Source organism: Harmonia axyridis, chromosome 1 (genome assembly GCF_914767665.1).
Source record: "Harmonia axyridis chromosome 1, icHarAxyr1.1, whole genome shotgun sequence".
Classification (NCBI taxonomy): domain Eukaryota; kingdom Metazoa; phylum Arthropoda; class Insecta; order Coleoptera; family Coccinellidae; genus Harmonia; species Harmonia axyridis.
The window spans coordinates 32,960,001-32,986,784 of record NC_059501.1 but is presented as its reverse complement, the minus strand read 5'-3'; the positions used below and the strand labels follow the sequence as shown (position 1 = coordinate 32,986,784).

General features: G+C 34.1%; 1 protein-coding gene across 1 annotated transcript in view; it reads left to right on the top strand.

Moving 5' to 3' along the window:
* LOC123688810 (serine protease filzig) overlaps nucleotides 1-14,904 on the top strand; it is a 55,143-nt gene extending 40,239 nt beyond the window's left edge. The window contains exons 2-5 of the mRNA XM_045627482.1: nucleotides 148-2,373; nucleotides 3,950-4,321; nucleotides 9,653-9,888; nucleotides 13,776-14,904. Coding sequence (XP_045483438.1) covers nucleotides 148-2,373; nucleotides 3,950-4,321; nucleotides 9,653-9,888; nucleotides 13,776-13,940 — 2,999 coding nt within the window. The 3' untranslated portion in view covers nucleotides 13,941-14,904. The remainder of the gene's footprint in view (nucleotides 1-147; nucleotides 2,374-3,949; nucleotides 4,322-9,652; nucleotides 9,889-13,775) is intronic.
* Nucleotides 14,905-26,784: the final 11,880 nt, after the last annotated feature.

Sequence of the window (26,784 nt, the reverse complement as noted above, 5' to 3'; positions counted from 1 at the left end):
TCGAATGATTGATAAATTCCATGACTTATTATTTGCTATTTTCCTCGTATTGTGATAATTAGAAATACGTACAATACACTTAATTTTGCATTTTTTACCTTGAATTCAAATACTGAATTTTACTTATATACTTATTTATATTTTCAGATCCCAAATTGCTCTTCGGAGGATACAGAATAACACCGAGATTTTGCAAGCCAACAAGAAAAATTTTCAATGATACCGGCGGACCAAACGTTTGCATGTTCAACCACGAATGTATACTCAGACAAGGCGAAGTGGTTGGAGCTTGCATGGATGGTTTTCTATTTGGAGCATGCTGCCATCTCAGTACTGGTACTACTGGCGAACTCATTCAAAACGCATCCACGAACAGTCTGAAGGAGAAAGAACCAGAACCAATGGATAAAAAGCCACCGGTTGACTTACCCAGTAGTCCATCAGTAGATATCACATCCAGCGGAATACATCAAATAACGCAAACCTTACTTAACCAAGACTTGCTTCAGACGATAGATAATAATGCTATAGTTCAAGTGAATGAAAATGAAAACGGGTTCAGCACATCGGGACTACTACACCATCCTCTACCAGATACTGCACTAAACACCGAAAGCGTAACGCTGGTGACATCTAATGGTTACGTGACGAAAAAGCCCACAACTGAAAGTAGAAAAACAACCACTACTCGAATTGAACAATCGACACATCCTTATGACCGCGACACTCCACTACTGACGGTTTCCGTTTCATCGCCATCTTATACTGCCAAACCTATGACAACTACTTTTGTACGACCAATGTTTCACCAGAAACCATTCGACACTGACAAGTATGTACTTGTTCCTACCATAACAAAACCAAATGAACCTTCAAGTGATAATTACCCAGTTATTCATCTGTTGAACAATGATGGGACATCAGATGTCTATCAACACTCAACCACGTCGAAAAATCCTGTTTCTACTTCTTATATTTATGGTGCAGCTACAAGTTATAAGCCATTCACATCAAAGAAACCTCCATCTACGTCGTATGTCTTCAGCACAGCAATTCCTCCAAGAAGAACAACTAGTTCCCAAACAACTACCACTAAGTTGAAACCATCAAGTACGAAGAAGAAGGGCAGTAAACCTACGAAAAACTCGAACAAGAAGACGACTAAACCAAATCAATCAATATATTCAGATTCGACAAGACCGTACACACAAACGACGAAGAAACCACCATCAACATCTTACATCTACAGTTCCATTCCAACTAGACGACCTGGATCAACAATTGGCGTGAATGGGCCTGGAATTTCTATCTCCTCTGATCCTATTCCGCAGTTTTCAAGTAGCACAGGATACCCTAGTCCTGCGCCAACGCTTATCGTTCTAAGTCCAATAACAGAGGAAGATCCCTATACTAGACCAGTATCACAAGCTCCATCGTTCAGTTCTCCTTATCCTTCAACTTATCAAACACCTTCCCCGAAACCTCCAAGAAAACCAGTTAATCATGTAACAATCAATAATCATGTCACTCAAAATATATATCCAGGAACTAGGCCATCGAGCGTAGGTCCATCATCGAACGGGTATATAGGATCTAGTGAGAAACCATCACCGACTGTTCTTATCACCCCTAAGCCTAACATTGTTTCATCTTCAGGAAGACCTACACCTTATGATGAATACGTAACAGCAGGTATCAATGTAGAACCTTCTCTTGATGAACTCAATAATTTTCCTCCAGTTAGAAATCCCAATTTGAATATGTCACTTTATGGAGATAATGATGTCACTACACCAGAATTTGCTGAAGATGAGCTTCTTGATGAAAAGATGGAATCTTTCGTGAATAAAATCATTCAGGGCTTGCAGGAACCATTCCAAGATCTTAAAGATGTAGTTTACAACCAAAATAAAACTAAACCAATAAAAAAGCAAGGCACGACTACTAAGAAACCAGTGGCAAAACCTGCTAGACCAGCAACTACCATTCGACCTGTTAGACCTTCATCTGTCAGACCACTATCACCTTCTAGACCCTCATCCTACAGGCCTACTTCTCTTAGACCATCAACATCTGGAAGACCGCCAGTTCGTCCGTCTTCAGTTCGACCTTCTTCTGTAAGACCTCCATCAGCAAGACCTACTTCTAACAGAATAACTACTACTAAATTGACAACACGAAGACCAACAAGACGACCAGCTAACACACAGACGACCATTACTTCAACGAAAAAACCTTCAACTTCTACAAAAAAGCCTTCAACATCTTCAAAAAAACCATCAAAGGGCACCAGAAGGCCAACAACAACAACGGAATCTTTGATTGAAAAAGATACAATCTCACCCAGTATTTTCACTGACGATTACAGAAGAGGTGAGTGTTAGATTTAAATTTTTTCATATCAAATGTAATATGTATTTTTTTCGTATTAGATGTAATATGTATAGGAAGTGAGAATGTGTACTGCGGGAAAATTTTGTCTATTTCTTCATTTCTTATAATTTTTTGACCATTTTTTATGTTTCTTAAATTTAAATGAAATTGAAAATAATCCGTTTTCGTTGATAAAAATTTTAGTATAATGCGACTAATCCTACTCAAAAGACTCATAAGTACTCCAAAATTATATTTATATTCTTGCAATTCCATCAAGGATAATCTGACAGAATTAATTGACTATTGAAGATTTAAGGCTTATGTCATTTTACTGCCTCAGTATTCATATCCCTATTTCACTGAAAAATTTTGTCTAAGGATGATCCCAAATATAGTAATCTACAAGAATAGCGAAGCAGAATTATAAGGTGAAAAGCAACAGTCGAAAAAAAGTACCTACAACTGAATAATAAATTAATCCTATGTGATTTTTGGCTATACCAAAGAAAAGCAGTATTTATATTTTCTATTCATACTGAAAAAGAAGGTTTTTCATTCATAATATCATTATATTTTTTCGAATGTAGGAAATATGGAAAAATCAAAGCTGCAGAATTTGCAGACTTTCACCTCAAGCGGACCTGGATTATTTTCAATTTCATTATACATATAAATTAATCTAAAATATAATCATTCATAATCGAATATCGTAAAATATAATGAGTTTTTTGAAAGTTCATATGATGAAATAATGAAATGGTCGAAATTTTCTGAATCTCGCCTATGAAAAGACAGACCCCGGTGCTAGCTTAACTCACTTCAAAATTAATCTTAGGTAAACACTTCTTATGAAAAATAGGAAAATTTTTCGTTAAAGTTCAGAAAGGAATTTTTTACTAGTTGATTATAAAGAAAAAATGTCAGTTATGTCCTATGGTCTTATGAATATTATTATTGGTGAGTACTTTGTACACTGTCATGAAGACTCTACGATGGTACTGCATAGTGATTTTCACAAGGATGTCAGCTATCTTAAAAAAAACAGCAGAAATCAAGACCACCGAATAAAATTATCATTCACCATTAGCAGCGTTGTGATGAGTTGTGATAGTAGTCAAAATGTATATTATTGTGCAATTATGTGATGTATTGATGAGGTTTGATTCATTATTTTCTAGTGGTGGTATACTTTCCAAAACTCTCAAACAGGTAACTCGATTGACTCTTTGAGTAGAAGTAGCTAGCGCTTTTTCGGTTATTAAGTATAGATATTAATCACTTTTGAGTTTGAATGCAAAATTTATATTAAAAAAACTACAAAACCAGAAGACTACTGCAAAATTCGAGATGGTTTTTGATTCGAAAGAGACATGAGGCAAAGCTCTCGAATGAAAGAACTTAGTGAACATCACTATGCAAGTATGTATTTGTGTTCATTTTTGCTATATGTATAAATATAGAGTAACGAAAAAATATTCAAATGGTAATAAGTTTTGAAAATTAAAAAAACAAAATAATTGGAAAAAGAAATGCCATGGAAAATTCCAGAATTCCTCAGTATTTAATCTTTCAGAATGCGGTCGTAGGCCTTTGATGAAAACTGGCCGTATCGTTGGAGGAAGAGAAGCCACATTTGGAAAATGGCCCTGGCAGGTTCTTGTCAGGGAGTCCACATGGTTGGGTCTTTTCACCAAGAACAAATGCGGAGGAGTTCTCATCAGTAACAAATATGTTCTGACAGCTGCTCATTGTCAACCAGGATTCCTAGCATCCCTGGTAGCAGTTTTTGGAGAATTCGACATTTCCGGCGAACTAGAGTCCAAGAGGTCACAAAGCAGAAACGTGAAGAGGGTTATCGTGAACAGAGGATATGATCCACTTACTTTCGAAAATGATCTGGCATTGTTGGAGTTGGAAAGTACCATAAAGTTCGACCAACATATAAGTAAGTTGCCAGAGGGTATGAAATATTAACCAGTAACTTCGTAAAGATTTGAACTTTCTTTCTGCCTCATTCAATGAAGAGAAGGTATGTTTGATTTCAAGAATATCTGAGGGGTTGCATGGAAGTTCGGAAAAGTATGGTATTCGTTTATTTTATAATTTAATCATCCCTGTGTTCACCTCTTACATTTCAGCTTGGTTTCTAAATTTCATTGACTATCGGAAAAAATATTGACGGTATGAACTCTCTAAGTAGAACCAATGGGAGCAAAATTATGAAGTCATGAGCTTTTTATCGCCCGTTCATTGATACGACCATTGATCCCTTTTGAAACAACCGAACTGTATAAAGATACAGGGAGGGCAAATGAAAATAAGCAGACAAGATCAAAATCAATATCATATCGCTTCAACCCTTAGAGTTAGAACAACCACCCAAACATGCCATTTTTCATTTGAAAACATTCTCTTCAAAAAATTCATAAGGTCAAATGATTATTCAGAAATATCATGACCAGTTACGAAGACATAATTAATAATACCATGCTTATAGTTTTGTGCTTTTTTATATAATACATGCTCCTTGTAACTGATCGAAAGATTTCATAAGGAATTTTTGTATGTCCTATAATATATTCATTCATTTTTGGTTTCATTCCTGTCTCAAATGAACGAATTTCACCGAAATATTCAAATATTATCGACAAATATCAAAATAAAAAATCGTAAACGCAAACACTGGCCCCGCACTTCAATGTAATTCAATGACTATCTATTCTAATGTGAGATCATAATGTTAATGACCTCTGAATAATGAATTAGTTTTCATTCATTATTGGGATAATAAATAATTGAAGCTCACTGTCAGATACTTTCAATGTACCTACTCAGCTTGTTTTTGTTTAATAAGATGACTGTTCAATCAAAAGAACACTGGGCTTTAGTGTCCATTTTGATGTCTATTCATCAGCAGATTTTTAACAAATGTCTGTCACTATTTTCAAGCATTTTTGAGGGTTGAGGACAGAGTTGCTTTTCTCGAAATATTTCGAATCCGTATTTTATTCATACATTTTCTGCAGGTTAATATTACATTTCAACGAATAGTTGGATAATTTCCGACTGAAATTTCATGTGAATGATCAATGCAACGGATTAGGGTCGTTCAGACGGAAAATTCAAATTCGATTACAGAGGCATCTGTGACGAATCGTTAAAAACTGTTTGTACAAAACTTTTTGATGTTTTCTAGTAGAATACGGATCAGCCATAAAAAAACAGGAGTTCTTATTCGATATCCCAAAATTGACCTCCTTTCCCCTCCAAGGCTGAAATAAATTAAAGAGGTTTTAGCAAGTGGACTTTGCCCTAAAAACCACAAAACTTTTTTTCGAAACATTTTTCCGATATTTCCTTTTCGGGATTTCTGACTGATTCATTTCAAAAATTCAACCAGTATATCTAATACACATAATTCCTACTCCCCAAATTCAATAACATATTACTGAAATAATTGAATGATCGAATAAATTCTGAAAGAAAATAAAAAGACTAGGAAAGTTGTTGGCATAAATAAAATGAAAAAAGTTAGCACTCAGGCTAGTGTAAATTGAAAAATATTTTCCTTCTGCTACCGCATATTTCTCATTAAAGCACAGCTCGAGCTTTATGAACTCAGAGACTAACATGAATATAATACCTACCTATGTACAGGGTGGGCATATTTCGATGTTTTATCACTACAGCTTTTAAACCAGAGGAAACAAATTCTGATACCCTATTCTCGGTCTCTTTTTCTGAGAAACTAACAAGTATTCATTTTCTGCCACCTTCTTTTGTTATCGAGCTATAAGCGAAAATTGGAAAAATGGCGAAAACATTTATATCTCCGCTAATTCTGATGATAGAGCTCTGAAATTAAAACATTATACAGGCACTTTTTCGTAGAATCCAGTGGCGTGTTCGTCTTTTCAAAAGGGTCTTCAATTACGAAGCTATGACCCAAGGTTATTTTTTTTTTAAATGAGAATACTATATTTCTGTGCCTTTTTTTGAAGGCTTAATTTTTCCTGATTTCAAAAATATATAACATCGTATGGTTTGTATTAATATAAATGATAGAAAATACTCAAAAACTTTTTTTATCTAAGAGTCCCAATATTTCTATGGTTCAACAGTTGATGAGCACAGAAATATTGAGGTTTCTATAACAAGAGCAGTGTCCTTCCGTCAATCTGATTATTTCTATGCTTTTCACTAATTTCTATAAAATTCGAATCTATATATGTGAGCAAAATCTGTGTCAAACCTGCAGGTTGTCACGGAAATATCGGATTTTTCTCTCCATGTTCTATGCTTCTGACAACGCAATGAACATGACATTTCTCGCCTATCTTGAAATTATTATTTTATGTATTACTACATGCAAAATCTCAACTCAAAATCACTGAATTTTTTTTCGATTTTTTCTTGAATTTTATTTTGTTCCAATTATGCAATCGATATAAAATTTTGCGTGAAACAAGAAGTTATTATTCCACATAACAGTCCAAAATTTGTTCTTTATCGAGTTTTAATTCTTAAAAGAACAAAATTTCTAACGGTCATATTCAGAAAATTTCGAGCAACTAGGTTTTTCCAGAAGGGGTTTTCGCTTTCACTACCTGCCGAACGGTCGGATAAAATTGAATTTGATCACATATTCATAATTACCGAGTCCAACAATAGAAACTATTTTCGGCCAAAATTTCGAAAAATACAAACATTGGCAAGAAATGATATAAGGCTCAAAAACGATCTGATTCAGATACAGAATATTAATTTCTCATAATATTTCACTATACATAATATTAATTCATTATACAACACTATCAATTTCTGATTGTCTTCTTGTTGAATAACTCAAAAATATAATTTTGAGCGATGACATACCCTCTATAGATCTGAAGCAGATATTTAGCAAACCTCATAATTTGGGGTTCTTTTATATGCCTAGCTTCATATTTCATTCAGACCAAATGAGGTCAGCGAAAGTAAAGAAACGGAAGTTGAGGTGGGACGATTAATCCAATTATTTCATTTGCTGACTTGATTCAACTGTTCCTTTCCGCTCTTCATTTGATTATGAGGGGAAGAATTGAGTTTTTCATTCTGTTCAAAATTTCAGGATTTTCATTCGGACATTTCATGACTGATTGAGTTGGTTATATTTCTCGGTCCTTGATTTATTAGCAAACATAATCGGAATGCGTTCTTGAAATTTGATTCTGATTATATTTCTTTGGATTCTGGAACATTCAAATGAAAGGTTAATTTCACAATGAGAAAATGTAACCAATGAAATTCTGAGAATTTTTCAATTACATTTGTATCTAATCGTTTCATGAAGATCTTCATCAGCTTGCACGTAATTCTATGCTCATTATAACTTATCGTTAATATTTCAACGGAAGTAATTGATGAGTTTTTTGTTCATCCTTCAGACTGATTCACCACAAATATCCCTTACAAGCTGACCATGTTGAGTTGAAACAATTCCACTGTAATTTCATAACAACACCCAAAATCTCAACACCGTGAGTTTCTTGGTAACGGAAATATAATAACTGACAAAGAAACTGCAACACCCAGAAGGAGCTGTTTAAATTATTTTTTTTTAACACAGATGGTATAGCAAGGCGTAAATGATTGAAATTTGGAGGAAAAAATGAAGGGTTTACAATTATTTTTATAAATTTGTTAATAATGTGTTTGTCCACCGCGATTATCTATACACTTCCCAACACGTATCGGTATTGATGCAATAAGATGGTTTATATCTTCTTGAGGGATACTATCCCAATCTACCTGTATTTCATGTCTCAGAGCCGCCAAAGTCTGTGAGGGCTGGGGTAAATTTCCAAGCCTTCTACCCATGATGTCCTAAACATGCTCTATAGGCGAAAGATCGGGGGATCTGGACGGCCATGGCAAAAGATTCACATGGGTCGCTCCGAAAAAGTTTAAACTATCTCTGGCATCATGAGGTCGGTCATTATCTTGCTGAAATATTGGATTCTCGATCCGGTTAACGTAAGGAAGAAGATATGGCTTCACTTTTCCTTGAATGTAACTCAGCGCTGTCATGTAACCTCGAATAAAGACTAAAGGAGACCTACTTGCATGTGCAATAGTACCCCAAACCGTAGCACCTACTGTTCGGTGTACATGACGCTCAACATCAAACTGAGGGTCACATCTTTCTCCCCGACTTCGTCTAATCTTTCTCCAGACATCATGTGCACCCAAGGAGAATCGAGATTCATCACAAAAGACGACCTGATGCCATTCCACGTTCTATTGACGTTCTCTGCACCACTGTAATCATTGCCGGCGATGCTCAACCATCAGAGGTAACACACAGTCCAAAAGACCTCATCTGACGTTAAACCGTTCGGACAGTTACAGGATGGCCTTGTTCTCCAAACCACCCATCTGCCAAAGATCGAAGAGTCGCAAATTGGTCTCTAATGGTCATAAGTTTTAACGTCGATCTCAACTTCATTTGTGCCCTTTCGACGTCCGCTGCTTACTCTTCTTCTATTTTGGGTATTATCCAATCACGTATGACAACATCTCATAATAGTAGTTGGATTACTGTTGGTACGGTTAGCGATTTCTCAAAATAACAACTCCGCCTCCCGTAGACCAATAATTCGACCTCTTTCAAATTCACTTATCTGGCGATAAATTCATCGTACACGTGCTCTAGGTATTCAAACAACAACTAAATATCGACTTTGGATCTCCTTGAACAGCTGGTTTGTTGTAAATTTCAAAAAAACTTGCAAAAAACGACTACAATATGTATTTAAGTAACAAAAATTGTTTACATGAAGAAACCTTCACGATTTTTTTCTCCAAATTCAATTATTTACTCCTTGCTATACCATCTATGTTCACCAAAAAACAATTTAAATCTAAACAGATCCTACTGGGTGTTGCGGTTTCTTTGTCAGTTAGTATATATTGTAATTTTTTTCAATATTCTTCTTGAATTTTCTACGGTTGTGGTTACCTATAGAGGAATTGTGCTATTCTCTACGATTTTATGGCATGCGTTGTTGTTCATTCAAAACTACGAAAGAGTAAATTAGTCTCAAATATTTCTCAACTTCTTTTATAAATAGATCTAGCTTGTTCGAGTTGAGATCAGAAAAAGTTACTTTGTAGAACATAATTTTTTTAGAAACTATCTTTATTCTTTCAGAATATTCGAAACTGTTCATAAAAAAAAATATTTTTCAATAATTCATCATAAGGACATAAGTATAACGAAGATAACAATTTTCAGTACCCATATGCTTACCGAGAGACAATGAAGATTTCACTGGAAGAATGGCTACAGTAACAGGTTGGGGAAGACTTAAATACAATGGAGGAGTTCCATCGGTACTTCAGGAAGTCCAAGTACCTATAATGGAGAATTCAGTATGCCAGGAGATGTTCAAAACAGCCGCTCATTCGAAAGTAATTCTAGACTCTTTCCTCTGTGCAGGATATGCAAATGGACAGAAGGATTCATGTGAGGTGAGCTAAGATTATTACATTGATAATATTTTAAGGAGAAATACTTGTTGATTGTGTCATTCTACAATACAATGCAAATGTTGACCTCGATCCAATATGAAGTTTAGCTATTAACAGAAAAACAAAACTTCTAACGGTCATAATTTGCTAAACCCTTAGTCAGAATTTGGACGATTATGGACTTTACCTCAGTATGCAAGATCGGGACCTACAATTTTCTACCTTATTACAGGCATTGTAACATTGTTTGGAGAATGAAACGTCTGAAAAATGGGAAATATCCTAAATACTTCAGTTTGACCATCATTTGCTTCATCCATGTCTTCAACTCAGTATTAACCACATATCTCACTGATAAACCATAATTCCAAATTTCTTTCGAAAAAGTTTTCATAAATTGTACTACAGTGATTTAAATTTGAAGATTCATCTCCTTACTTTCCCATTTTTATGTTGCGACATCTTGAAACGTTCGCAACATCACATCCATTCACTCACTTCATGCTCAAAGAAATAATAGATTAGAGCCTGCTCAAATTTTCGACACACCAGATCAATAAGGATCAGCACGTCAGTTAAAACCTTATGCAGACAGAACATGGAAGCATGATTATCAAATGAGGTCCATATTATATTATTTACATGATCCCAAGTGTAATCTATATTCATATTCCAGTCTTCATTCCATTCTCATCATCTCATCAGCGGAGAAGTAGATCGATATTCAACCCAGCTTAATTGAAAAGCACCATTCTATGAGGGTCCTACGTTTTTGTGCTCTCCAATTATTATTATTCACAACATGAAAACAAAGTTCAATTTCACTTAGGATTTAACTAACAAAGTTCTGATACCTTCATTATGCAAATTGAGTCCAATCAGTAAAAAAATTAATAAGAGATCCTTGGGTATCCTAGCGCTTCGACTCGTCATGTTATTGTTATTATTTACTGTACACGTTACTGCAGTAGTGTAACTGAAAAACAGTTATTAAACTAAACATTAGTTTCAAACTTTCGGTTCACTATCGAATTTCAACGTATTTTCGAAAGTCTTCGTAGACCTTTTTTATAACCATTTAGAGTAAACATTATGAAAATTGATACAATGGAATCATGATAAAAGTTCATTTCAATATAGAGTAATTAATAGTAGTGGAAACCTTCAAACGCTTGATAATATATAAAATATAGCAGCCATTACCTATTACAAAAAATTTATCAATTTCAACTTTCCTTTTTGGAGGATTGATTTATTCACACATTGCTGTATGAGTTTTTCATGGTCTACCTTTATCTAATTGAGTACAAGTTCAATTTGAAGGTCGCCTTCAAAGTCTATGGAAGCTCAAGTAGAGAATTACAAGTGGTAAAAAAAGGAAAATTAATAGGTTTGCAGTTTTAGACTTCTTTAGATCACGTTTACTATTTGAATTTTTGAATATGATCTTGACTTCGAATTGGACAACATATATACAGGGTGGCCCATTTCAAAAGATTTGCTCCTTAAAAATAGCCTGGATTAAAAAATGATTCAAATGAAAGTTTTTTAGTCTTCAAGAGGACATCGAATGCAGAAATGATTTATAAAAAAAAATTCATACAGTATACTTCACAGTGAAAAAATGAATTGTGTCATGCTTAAGATGGTCATGATCAAGTATTTCAATGTAATTTCTAACAGAATTATGTGTTCTTGATTCTCATATGAATGAAAAATGAATACTGGTTCGTTTTCCGAATTTTTTTTCCAACCCCACGCATCAGTAGACACCGCGACAATAAAATCTCACCACAACCCCAATTCCGAAATGGTTACCTCTGTAAACAGACAATTTTCTCTAGTATCGTTTTTTTCTTATTCATTTTTTGTTATTTATTATTTTTTCTCGTTAATTGATGCTCGTATCAACCAACTGAAACTTTGAACAGAGAATTGAACTATGCATTGCTAGTCATGGGGAACCTTTTGAACATTCAACTAGTGAAAAATGAGTACTCACTTCATCAAATAAGCTCACAAGTTAGTGAGTAGAAGATTTTGACCATAACCATTTCAAGCATTAAACACTCATATCCCCACAATTTCTGTGGGGTTTTCCTAGGGTTTTATGAAGAGTGAGATTCTTCGAAGGAAAATGTTTATTCCTCATTCAAAAAATTCAATTAACCTTGAAATTACCCTGCATTTTACATTGAATATCTGCGATTTATTTGTGCGCGCATGTTCCATAGAAACAACAGGCTTTCATAGTAGGTATAGTATATCCAAAGTCACTTGAACTAGTCCATAAAAACGCTTAGCCATATATGTCTCTTTGAGGTGAATGCCGCGATCCGCTAAATACCGGGGTTTATTTAAAAGTATTGTTAGGCAATAAATACACTGGCTCCAAAGGAATTTCTCGAAACTTGGACAACACTTGTATAATCGAATTAATGCTGACTTCCTCCAAGTGATATACTATACTAAAATATCGGTAAATTGCAAAATTTTGAGAAGAAGAATTAAATATATATATATAAAGTTAAAAATCAATTCTCTGTGTTTTTCTGAGCAATCCTTATCTACACGATTAATCTCAAAAGGAATTCGGATCATCCAAAGAAACAGCTGTCTCAGCAGGCTTTCTCTCCACCTAAATATAAGTACATTTTAAATTTTGATATTCATTTATTTTTTTCATTTATTCAATAAACCGTACAAAATCTCTTCATAAAGAAAAAATATGAAATTATCAACCACACATTGACATTGTATCAGGCAATGCTCTCTCTTTATGCTATTCATGATGGGTTAAAGTGTATACTGATTCATTTTATTTCAAAGTTTGTAGAAAATTATGTAGAAACTGAATGAATAAAATTTGATTGATTGATTGACACAAAGATCATACAAATTGAAAATTACACAAGTACAGAAAAAAAAAACAGTGTTATAAGACTCCTCTAATCCTCCTTAATCCCGAGATCGACTACGGTAAAAATATTATCTTCAGTAAGTACCATCGTGCCAATATAAGTGCATTGCAAAGTAATACAATAGAAATAATAATCGATGGCTACTGTAGTGGTATTTAGCAATTCAAGATACGACATCTGACAAGTTTTCATATATTTATTTATGTCTGTCAAACTTTCTTCACGTAGATGATTAAATAATAAATATATACAGGGTGTGTATATTACTCCCCGCCAAAAAAAAAAGTATTAAAAATGAATGAAAAGTACTAAAAATGATCAACGGGATTAACAGAGAAGGTTACCTTTTGGAATCTACCAATATCTGTTTCTTTGTCGTAACTTTCCTGAAGAACATATACTGGTTTTGTTCTGTCTATACTTACAGACACCTCTTTGTTAGATTTACTTATATAAATAACTTTTGGTGTCCTTTTTAACACCTTGAAAGTGGAGTTGAAAATCGGAGATTTGAGTTCCTTGAATTAGGAAAATGGAAATAATTTCTTAAAGAAAGCACTTTGAGACTAATAATTTATGGAGAATTCAATAATAAGTGCATTTTGTAGGAAATATTATTTCACGAAAATACGATTCAGTAGAAGCGATAACTTGACTATAAAATAACGATCTGAAGGTTTATGCGAAATATCATGAAAAATAATATGAACACAAATTTGAACATGATTTCACATCATATTCATTAAAAATTAATCATCATTCTTTCAAAATAAGATATGAAATTCTCATCAAACTCCTGCTCATACTACAAACAATACACGTCGTAACAGTAGCGAAAAAAACAGTTCATAAGGGAATGTCCGAAACAATTCGACTCATTCGTTTCATGAAGACATTCCCTTCTGAAACTCACGAACATCTCGTTAATCAAACCACACGAAATTAATTCTCGTTTTTTTTTTCCAGGGTGATTCAGGAGGGCCACTGGTTCTTCCACGCAGCGATGGCAGATATCAGTTGGCTGGAACGGTATCCCACGGGGTGAAATGCGCATCCCCCTACTTACCGGGTGTATATATGCGGACGCAATGGTTCAAACCTTGGATCGAGTCCATTACTGGAATTAATTGATGCCACATTCAGAATACCCGATCCTTTCCAATTCCCTGAACGACCTATTAGAATTATGAGAATCATTTGTGGATTACGGCACTACGAGGATGGTAGGGAAAGAAAATATTCTACCTGGATGGAACCTATTGATTTTTTAATGTTATCAAGCTGGACGTATTCTTAGTACTTCAGAAAAGACTGTTCCATATAGAAGAATTTTATAGAAGCATAATGTGTTCTGAGTAAATGGACTACTTGAGTTAATTCCAAAGTTTCACTCTATGTTCCACCAATATTTTCTGTAGAACAGTTATAATAACAAATTCACAAAATTTCAAGGAATTGTTTTGAATATTGAGGTTATCATTGTTTTTTCAGGAGCCAATTAAAACGAGAATAATTATTAACTGGCTAATATCTGTATAACATTAAATTGTAATATGTGTCAATTCTACCGATCATTTTTATATTCTCTCCCAGCAGCAGAGGATATGAAATTCTGATTCTTCAAAACATGAACGGAAACTGCTCTCGCGTATTTATTTACAAAATACACCAAGGCTGGCTAATCGAATAAGGGTGTTCCGAAACTGATATATATTATCCCATCAGATTAGCTACTCAAACTTTATGAATCTCAAAACAGCAAATTTCGTGGGAACAGATGCGATGCATCATTTATTTTGAAAGGTCTCTTCGAATTGCTTCGTATATCTATCGAAAGCCAGTGTTTCGAACCCTAAAAACTTGAAGTTTTTTTGTGAATATCCGATTTTTGAAAACTTACAAATATAATAAAATATCATTGTTGATTATCTTCCCTAATATTTATTTTTCGTATAATATACGAATTATCCATTCGAAACTTAGGTATATTTCGAATCCAGAAAATGTTTCTTTTGTGAATGTACAGTGATTTAGATTATGAAAAATTTCAAAAATAAATAAATATTTTATTATCGTTTATTGTCCTCCCAAACATGAATTGAAAAATATATTTTGTGATGTTTATATTTTACCTGAAATATTTATTTTATTTTACGACTTATTGTATAATTGTAATTATGTATTTATTTAATTTATTTTATTCAATATATTCATAACGTTTTAGTTGTTCATTCATTGAAATAAAATCTCCCATATTTCCTTCGGAATTTTTATAACCAATACATACAGATAAAACCCACCGAAACATTATAAGCTCTGAATTCCATGTCGACTAGACGAAGAGTGCCATTGAATGATAATATAAACTTTTGAACGTAAATTGAAAAACTGATTTTTCTAAAAATGTTTATTTATGCATTATGCTATAGTTGTTAGGGTCACAATCAATGACGAGGAAAAATTTCATTCAAATGTCATGCTCTCCTTATGAGCAGGATTATTTATGTGAATAAATTATTTCAATATTCATAGAGGCTCCTTTCGTGTTCATATCTCTTTTCGATATTGATAATTATGCTGTTAATTCCGAATCTCTGATTTTTTATATTTCAACATTCGAAACATTGTTTATCTCTACAACTAAATTGAACTGATCCAAACATCACATTCGTACATAATATCCGGTTAGATCAGATATGATATCAGACCGACCAGATCAAATAGTCTGAGGATATACATAGATAACTTGATAGCATAGAAGAGACGCCTATGGTACCTATGTGGCCTATAGTGAGGTTTGATAGTTGGTAGTTAACAGCGATGGAGAATAACAAATAATGATGTTCTTAGTTAATAAAGATATCAGATCGATCAGATCAAATAGTCTTTGGAGGTGGATAACTTGATAGCATAGAAAAGACATATATGGTACTACTTAGTCGATGAGATTTGATAGTTGGTACTTAAAAGCGACGGAGAATAACAGATAATGATGTTCTGAGATAATATAAATATCGGATCGTTCAGATCAAATGATCTTTGGAGATGGATAACTTGATAGCATAAAAGAGACATATATGGTACAATTTTCTCGATGAGATTTGATAGTTGGTACTTAAAAGCGACGGAGAATAACAGATAATGATGTTCTGAGATAATATAAATATCAGATCGATCAGATCAAATTGTCTGTGGAGGTGGAGAACTTGATAGCATAGAAGAGACATATATGGTACTACTTTCTCGATGAAATTTGATAGTTGGTACTTAAAAGCGACGGAAAATAACAGATAATGATGTTCTGAGATAATATAAATATCAGATCGATCAGATCAAATAGTCTGTGGAGGTGGATAATTTGATAGCATAGAAGAGACATAAATGGTACTACTTAATCGATGAGATTTGATATTTGGTACTCAAAAGCGACGGAAAATAACAGATAATGATGTTCTAAGATAATATAAATATCAGATCGATCAGATCAAATATTTGAAGATGGATAACTTGATAGCATAAAAGAGACATATATGGTACTACTTTATCGATGAGATTTGATAGTTGGTACTTAAAAGCGCCGGAGAATAACAGATAATGATGTTCTAAGATAATATAAATATCAGATCGTTCAGATCAAATAATCTTTGGAGATGGATAACTTGATAGCATAAAAGAGACATAAATGGTACTACTTTCTCGATGAGATTTGATAGTTGGTACTTAAAAGCGACGGAGAATAACAGATAATGATGTTCTGAGATAATATAAATATCAGATCGATCAGATCAAATAGTCTTTGGAGGTGGATAACTTGATAGCATAGAAGAGACATAAATGGTACTACTTTATCGATGGGATTTGATATTTGGTACTTAGAAGTGACGGAGAATAACAGATAATGATGTTCTAAGATAATATAAATATCAGATCGATCAGATCAAATATTTGGAGATGGATAACTTGATAGCATAAAAGAGACATATATGGTACTACTTTATCGATGAGATTTGATAGTTGGTACTTAAAAGCGCCGGAGAATAACAGATAATGATGTTCTAAGATAATATAAATATCAGATCGTTCACATCAAATAATCTTTGGAGATGCATAACTTGATAGCATAAAAGAGACATATATGGTACTACTTTCTCGATGAGATTTGATAGTTGGTACTTAAAAGCGACGGAGAATAACAGATAATGATGTTCTGAGATAATATAAATATCAGATCGATCAGATCAAATTGTCTGTGGAGGTGGATAACTTGATAGCATAGAAGAGACATATATGGTACTACTTTCTCGATGAAATTTGATAGTTGGTACTTAAAAGCGACGGAAAATAACATAGAATGATGTTCTGAGATAATATAAATATCAGATCGATCAGATCTAATAGTCTGTGGAGGTGGATAATTTGATAGCATAGAAGAGACATAAATGGTACTACTCAATCGATGAGATTTGATATTTGGTACTCAAAAGCGACGGAGAATAACAGATAATGATGTTCTAAGATAATATAAATATCAGATCGATCAGATCAAATATTTGGAGATGGATAACTTGATAGCATAAAAGAGACATATATGGTACTACTTTATCGATGAGATTTGATAGTTGGTACTTAAAAGCACCGGAGAATAACAGATAATGATGTTCTAAGATAATATAAATATCAGATCGTTCAGATCAAATAATCTTTGGAGATGGATAACTTGATAGCATAAAAGAGACATAAATGGTACTACTTTCTCTATGAGATTTGATAGTTGGTACTTAAAAGCGACGGAGAATAACAGATAATGATGTTCTGAGATAATATAAATATCAGATCGATCAGATCAAATAGTCTGTGGAGGTGGATAATTTGATAGCGTAGAAGAGACATAAATGGTACTACTTTCTCGATGAAATTTGATATTTGGTACTTAAAAGCGACGGAGAATAACAGATTATGATGTTCTGAGATAATATAGATATCAGATCGATCAGATCAAATTGTCTGCGGAGGTGGATAACTTGATAGCATAGAAGAGACATATATGGTACTACTTTCTCGATGAAATTTGATAGTTGGTACTTAAAAGCGACGGAAAATAACAGATAATGATGTTCTGAGATAATATAAATATCAGATCGATCAGATCAAATTGTCTGCGGAGGTGGATAACTTGATAGCATAAAAGAGACATATATGGTACTACTTTCTCGATGGAATTTGATATTTGGTACTTAAAAGCGACGGAGAATAACAGATAATGATGTTCTAAGATAATATAAATATCAAACCGATCAGATCTAATAGTCTTTGGAGGTGGATAACTTGATAGCATAGACGGGACATATATAATACTACTTTCTCGATGAGATTTGATATTTGGTACTTAGCGCAGAGACGGAGAATAAAAGATAATGATGTTCTAAGATAATATAAATATCAGATCGATCAGCTGAAATAGTCTGTGAAGGTGGATAATTTGATAGCATAGAAGAGACATAAATGGTACTACTTTCTCTATGAGATTTGATAGTTGGTACTTAAAAGCGACGGAGAATAACAGATAATGATGTTCTGAGATAATATAGATATCAGATCGATCAGATCAAATTGTCTGCGGAGGTGGATAACTTGATAGCATAGAAGAGACATATATGGTACTACTTTCTCGATGAGATTTGATAGTTGGTACTTAAAAGCGACGGAAAATAACAGATAATGATGTTCTGAGATAATATAAATATCAGATCGATCAGATCAAATAGTCTGTGGAGGTGGATAATTTGATAGCGTAGAAGAGACATAAATGGTACTACTTTCTCGATGAAATTTGATATTTGGTACTTAAAAGCGACGGAGAATAACAGATTATGATGTTCTGAGATAATATAGATATCAGATCGATCAGATCAAATTGTCTGCGGAGGTGGATAACTTGATAGCATAGAAGAGACATATATGGTACTACTTTCTCGATGAAATTTGATAGTTGGTACTTAAAAGCGACGGAAAATAACAGATAATGATGTTCTGAGATAATATAAATATCAGATCGATCAGATCAAATTGTCTGCGGAGGTGGATAACTTGATAGCATAGAAGAGACATATATGGTACTACTTTCTCGATGGAATTTGATATTTGGTACTTAAAAGCGACGGAGAATAACAGATAATGATGTTCTAAGATAATATAAATATCAAACCGATCAGATCTAATAGTCTTTGGAGGTGGATAACTTGATAGCATAGACGGGACATATATAATACTACTTTCTCGATGAGATTTCATATTTGGTACTTAGCGCAGAGACGGAGAATAACAGATAATGATGTTCTAAGATAATATAAATATCAGATCGATCAGCTGAAATAGTCTGTGAAGGTGGATAATTTGATAGCATAGAGGAGACATATATGGTACTACTTTCTCGATGAGATTTGATAGTTGGTACTCAACAGCGACGGAGAATAACAGATATGTTAATAACAAAATTTAACGAAATATGTGCTGAAAGAAACAATCCATTGCGAATAATTTTCTGATAACAAAATAAATTACACAATTGTGCGTGAACGGATATTCTTCTAGTAGTATCGGATAATTCTAGTAGAGGCTGTCAAGTTTTTCCATTGGTTAAATATGCTCAAGAAAAGCCATTCTCTGTACCTGTGCAGCACTGATTTGGTAACACCCTGTATACGGGACAAAGAGTAAAATACAAATAGACGGAAAACATTAATAACAAATGAAATCTCGAAAATACAAAGAGTATTGAGATACTGCAATATACATATTGATATTCTTCTGAGCGATATAGGTTCTAATATATTCATAATGATGATCATTCCGGTTCAGAATGTCCACGTGTGAAGATGTGCAATATGATCGCTCAGCGAGTCCGAGTATTTCAAGTGAAAACTCAGATAAAATTTGCAGTTATTGCAATCGGAAAGTGGGAGAATATCTTAAATGCATCAAGTGTGACGATATTTTTCACCCCTCTTGCCTAGTTAAAGCAGCTAATAGAAAAAACACCACCTGTCATCATGCTTCAGCAGAGGAAATTTCAGCCAAGTCCGAAAATAAGTCACTTCGTACGGAAGTTGAATATTTGAAGCTCTTATTGGAGGAAACAAAGAGTAAGAATTCAATTTTAATTGAAAACAACAATCTTTTGAAAGATAAGATCACCATCCTCGAAAACCAAATAAAATCAGGTAAAAACACAACAAAAAAATTTGTCAACACGCTTCAAGATAAGGTACCTGCAGTTGTCACTGATACCGTAGCCTCAGCCACAACTTTCAAGAATACATATAGTTCTGTGGTGCATGAAAACAGAAGTAATGCGCATGAGCACCGTCCGCAGGCGCAAATGTCATTTGTAGAGCCGAAAAGAATTGTTAACAACGTAAACAATTCTGTTCCGGCGATTCCTGAAATAAATATCAACGATTCAAATAAAAATATTTCTACCTCCGTATATAAGATTAAGGACACTGATAGAATGGAAGATTGGATCACGGTTCGAAATAAAAAACGTCAGTCAAGAAACACTAAGGTTTGTTTTGGAACGAAAGAAAATAGTGCGGATAACTCAACAATTAAAGGTGCAATACGAAGACGTTGGATGTACGTAGGTAAAATTGCTGGTAAAGAGATTTCAGAAAAGGATATACTAACTTTCTTGAAAGATATCGAAGGTAAGGAGAATATCATTATAAAGAAACTTAACACTCTTGGACAAAATTCATCTTTTAGTATTGGCTTACCGAATGAAAATGCTTACAAGAGTGTGTTTTGTGAATCCTTCTGGCCTCAGGGGGTTGTTTTGAGAGATTTTTCTTTTGACAGAAATTTTTTTCGGAAGAACAGACAAAACGAGAAAACGTAATTTCCTCCAATGCAGTTGGAAAATCAAAGCCTTCTAAAAGCTTCAGTCTCATCCTCCAAAATGTTAGGTCCTTGGGCACAGCATTGAACGGGCTGCAGTTGATGGCACAGGAAGAAAAAGCTGATATACTAGCAATCACGGAACATTGGAAGTGTGAGGAGGAACTTCAGATATACAAACTTGTAGATTATAACCTAGTGTCGAGCTTTTGCCGTTTGAGAGGAAGCCATGGTGGAACTGCAATATACAGTAGGAAAGAACTCAACTGTACTGAAAGGTCAGATTACAATTTACTTTCAATTCCAAATGTTATCGAGTGTTCAGCTGCCCAAGTTTTTCTAGACAATCGAAAAATTCTGATCATATGTATTTATAGACCTAATACCCAGCCCTTAGCTGATGTAGATCTGTTTCTAGAGAAACTTAGAACAATTCTGGAACGGTGTACACTGGAAAGAGCAGAATTCATTTTGGTGGGTGATTTTAATCTAGATATTCTGTCTTGCTCCAAGGATGTCAGTGAGTTTGTATCACTTTTGGAATGTTTCAACCTGAAAGTCACCAATCTTCAGCCAACACGCCCCTCTTCTGGTAGTTGTTTAGACAATGTGGTAACATCTCTTGTGGGCCAAACTCAGGTGATCGAGTGCCATATTTCAGACCACTCAGCTCTGAAGTTCACCACAACTTTTTGTTCAGTTTATGATCACAAAGAAAAAACCCTTAAAAGAAGAATAATAAATGACGATTCCATCAAAGTTTTCCTGCAAGAGCTATCTAAATTAAATTGGGATGATATTTTTACTCATCCAGGCGATCCAAATCAACTTTGGTATGTATTCCATACACGATTTTCTGAAACTTTTGAACTCTGTTTTCCTAAAGTAAAGATCAATGCCTCATCGTCAAATAGAAAGTTTAAACTAACACCTGAATTGGTTGATATTAAGAAGCAACTTGACATACTCCATATTATTTCTTTTTCAAGACCTGAATTAAAAGCCACATATAACTCGACTAAAAAACAATATGATCTTCTTCTGTCCAAAGCAAAGAAAGAGCACTTCAGTAACATCATTAGGAACTCCGATAATAGATCAAAAGCCTCCTGGAAGGTCATAAATTCCCTCACGAAGAGCAAGATTTCATCATCTGTTTCCAGCAATCAAGATACTCCTTTGCCAGATGAATTAAATGACTTTTTCATTGATTTTCCCTCTACACTGACAGATGGCCTGAATAAAACGGCTACAACGAGTGGAGAAAGACTTGAAAACTCTTTCTTCATGTTTGAAGTTTCTCACGAGGAGGTTCTGAAAACGGTAAGGTCTTTAAAAGATAAACAATCTTGGGGTTATGATGAGATCCCTATGAAGGTTGTTAAATCCTCGATTGATATAATCCTATCACCTCTCTGTTTTATAATAAATCGTTCCTTCAAGGAGGGCATTTTTCCTGATCAACTGAAAATTGCCTTGGTGAAACCGTTTTACAAAAAGGGACCTATCGGGGATCCGAATAGCTACAGACCAATCAGCATATTGCCATCGTTCTCAAAAATCTTTGAGAAAATCTTGACTAATAGATTAATGATTTTTTTTCATAAGTTTAATGTTATTTCAGTGCATCAACATGGCTTTGTGAAAAACAGAAATATAGAAACTGCGGTCTATGAGCTGATTAAGGAAGTTCTCGTGACCATTGAACAAGATGAGGTTCCCATGGGCCTATTCTTGGACCTGTCGAAGGCCTTTGATTGTGTGGAGCATAAAAGACTGTTGGAAATTTTAGATGACTGTGGAGTAAGAGACAATCAGTTGAGACTCATTGAGAGTTATTTGTCATCCAGGAAACAAATGGTTGTCATGGAGGTGGATGGTGAGCTTCTTATATCGGATGAAAGAGAGATATCTATGGGCGTGCCACAGGGTAGCATTCCAGGACCTGCACTTTTTATTGTTTACATAAACCGGTTACCAAAGGCTAGAGTTGCAGTGAGACATTCAATGGGTATGTTTGCAGACGACACCAATTATCTACTAAAACTCCGCAATGTTTCCACCGCCACCGAGGAATCTAGAGGATTGCTGACGTCTGTAGGAGAATGGTTTTGTAACCACAATCTTCTTTTGAACATTGACAAGTCCCAGTGTATGTTTTTTTATAGTGAAAGATCCAAGCTACAATATCCTTTGTCAATTAACATCTCAGGCAAAGATGTCATGGTTGAAGATAGTGTTGTTTTTCTGGGGGTTGTAGTTGATAAACATCTGAAGTGGGGACCTCATACAGAACAACTTAGAGGAAGACTAAATTCTGTTTGTTACCTGCTTTTCATGTTACGGAATCAGATTGACCTTGAGCTTCTAAAACTGGTGTATTATTCTAATTTTCAGTCCATTTTGTCATACGGTATAATATTCTGGGGTAACTCCTCATATGTGAGTGGTCTTTTTGTTGTGCAAAAGCGAGCTTTGAGAACTATGTTACATCTTGGATATAGGGAATCATGCAGGGGTTTCTTCAAAAGTAACAATATACTTACAGTTTATGGACTGTACATTTATAGACTGTTAATCTTTGTCAGTAAACATAGCCAGTATTTTGAGCCATATAAAAACTTGAATAATACAAGAAGAATGTGTCCTCTTATTGTACCAACACATAAAACTACGTTGAGAGAAAAAAATGTTGAATTTATGGCAATCAGTCTATTAAATGGGTTGCCCTTAAATATCAGAAATCTATCGAGTCATATTAAATTTAAGAAGGCCCTATATGTTTTACTTCTGAATTGTGAGCCATATAGTATTTGTGAATTTAAAGAGAACTGTACTGGAAGTTAATTATGTTTGTGTCTGACCTGTTCCATTTTTACTTTGTGTAATTTTATGGAATTAATAAATATTATTATTATTATTATTATTATTATTATTAATTGATATTCATATTGATGAATATGTAGATAAATGTGTATTCAGCTATGTTGGCCCATATCAAGATAATTTTTCCTTGCTGACGATACATCCTTCATAATTTCCGCATCAAGTCTGATGGAACTCACAGCCAGGTGTGAACTTTTGTTGCGCTGTTTCACTGATTGGTGTTTTCGTAACTCGATAATTCTGAATGTCAATAAAACAGATCTTTTGTACTTTCAGTCGTGGGAAATGGTTCGCCAGTTAATCTTGGAGCTTCCGTCGGGTGAGTTGAGGTGTACCGAATGTGTGAGGTTTCTTGGACTGCAGGTTGACGGTGTTCTGAGTTGGAACCACGTTGACTCAGTATGTTCGAGATTGAGTAGTACATTTTTCGCCATTAGACATCTCAAGCAAGTCCTTTCGGAGGAATCTCTAATTTGCGGCTGTTATTCTTTGGCCAACTCTCACCTTAACTACAACATCGTGTTGTGGGGAGGATCCTCCTTGAGTCATCGTGCATTCATCGCACAGAAAAAAATCATGCGGCTCATTTTCGGCTTTTCACCAGTGGAGTCCTGTAGACCCTACTTCATTTCCAACAGATTGTTGAGTTTTCCCTGCGTTTTCATGTTAAATTGTTTATTGCATATCAAAAAGAACTCAAGGTTGCTGAAAAAATGCTCTGATTACCATGATTACGATACTAGAGATAAAGATATTCTCTGTATTCCAAAACATAGAACAACAAAATTTCAGCACTCGCCAACGTACTATGGTAACAGATTGTTCAATCATCTTCCGGAGAGACTGAAATTTTTGGAGTACAGAAAATTTAAGAATGACATTAAGGAATTGTTGTTAATGAACTGTTTTTATAGTGTCAGCGAATACTTGGATTACTCTTTTGTTTAAGGAATTTGAATCTTTTGTAAATCAAATTTTCGGTTTCAGTTACTAATTCTTTTTTCGTATTATTATTATTGTTGTATGCATATTCATTTTGACGTTTTCTATACGGTGTACTCTGTCTTAAGGAAATAAAGAAATATTATTATTATGCATTCCTTCGAATAAGCCCAATGTTCTTTGAGACCACTAGATGAATTATTTCGATTGAAAATGTTTCTTGATACGCAATCCAACATATGATCTACATCATTCTTAAATACCTCTCCTGCGATGTGACCTTGCTTTATCGTCCATAAAGATAAATAGGATACCATTTGATTACGTCGAGCTGCATTCATTGGGTAAATGATGTTTCAAAGGTAATGGACCCTGTTATTGTACCTGCTATAAGAATTAGTGTGATTTTTCTATTGAGCATTATTTTTTTTTATAATAATTGGTTCCGAAACCTTAAGGAAGAATTTAATGGTTGTCTCGTATCTCTTCCTGCACCCTTGTGTCCTCTTTTGACTCGATAGTCATCACTCAGTGAGCCAACCTAAGTTTCGTCACTGAAAAGCACATTTCTCCATTCCATCAAACGTCAAACGTAATGAGGTGTTGATGAACAAGCTTTTGAAAGCCATAACCCTTTTGAGGATTATAATTAGAAATTATAAGCAGTGATAAGTTTCCTGGAACTGAGATCCCAGTAGGGTGTGGTGAATGATAGATTTCTTAGGGCTGATTGAGCAACAAATCAACAACCAGATCGAAGTTTGCTCTGTACCCCTCCAGTTTCTTAATAGCTACAAATTTTTCTTCTAATTTTTATATTTGAAAATGTTCAACCTTTTTGCCATAGAGCAAAGATTATTATAGGGCAGCTTCATTCACACTCAGCGTATTGACGGATTGATGGAATGACTCTTTTCATAACGTATATTGAAAGAACTGCATTCTTAGGCATCGTTTACAATGTTTACATTAAAGAAATATTCCAAACATTTTTTCAATTATTTTTTCCCCTCTTAGTTGTGCAAAAGATGCTCATCTCAACAATATGAAAAGGTTGAATACATTTCGTTTCTATTCGTAAAAACATGGGGTTCACTTTTTGAAATGAGTGTAGGTCACATCGATAAAATGCTATGAAATGAATTCTTACAATATTGTAATTTTTTATTCCACTTTGCCTCTGTTTCAGATCTGTTTTATCGCCTTTCATATGAATTTTTCAGCGAACCTATATAATAGAAAACAATCAGATTGGACAAGAGTTATAAAGAATTCAGTCTGACATAAGCATTCGAACATATCCTACGCATCACAACTTTCGATAGAAGATATGTTCAGCATTTTCTGAAAGACTGATCATAGTGCATGTTAACAGATGTCTGTTAGAATGTCTGTATTGAGCCAAAATACAAGGGCTTCATAAATGATTGTTACATAGTAGTGGAATTTGAAATATTATTACCTCGACGGATTGAGAAACGTTCACAAATGTTGAATAAAAGTTTATATTACCCACACAATTGATTATCAATTTCAAAATTTGATTATATAGAATAGTTATTTGTAATAAGGGCCACTATGATGTTACAATCATTTAAAAATTCTTGTAGGTACTTGAAATATGCTAAATCTGCTATTTGGTTCCAGAGATTAAATATCTGTGAATTTTGAAAATTATAGATTTTATCGAATTGAATCAATTACTTTGATAAAAATAATTAAGAGTTTATACACAAACTTCGTATTTCTCGTATCAATGGAAAAATATAATTTTTTCCTCAAAACTTCAATACCTAACTCAAAAAATGTTGTCTAACACTGAGTCAAAACATAAAAAATTCTTTGTGAATTACAGAAATGAGCGAAACACATCGAGAAATGGATGATAACATCCCATATACCTTCCCTCTAAAAACACCCCATTGGAAAATTCTAGTGAAATGAAGTCTCGTATTTCGTTTTCAATACCAACCATATGGCAATGTTTGGCTTGAAAAGCATATCTCAGCTATTGACATTCCCCAAATCCTCTATTCCAAAAATAAACTATGACGTGTATTGCGAAAATAAAAGTCTAAATTAGCCTCATATTTACTATACAAACGACGTCATACCTAATGATAGAAGCGAATTAATTTCTAAATAGATCAGAAGCATGTTTCCACATTCATTCAGCCATTCAAAGGTCAAACTCTTCAAAGGGCTGGAAAAGCAAAATAAAACGCTGAATTTAATAAAAAATGAGAGCAAG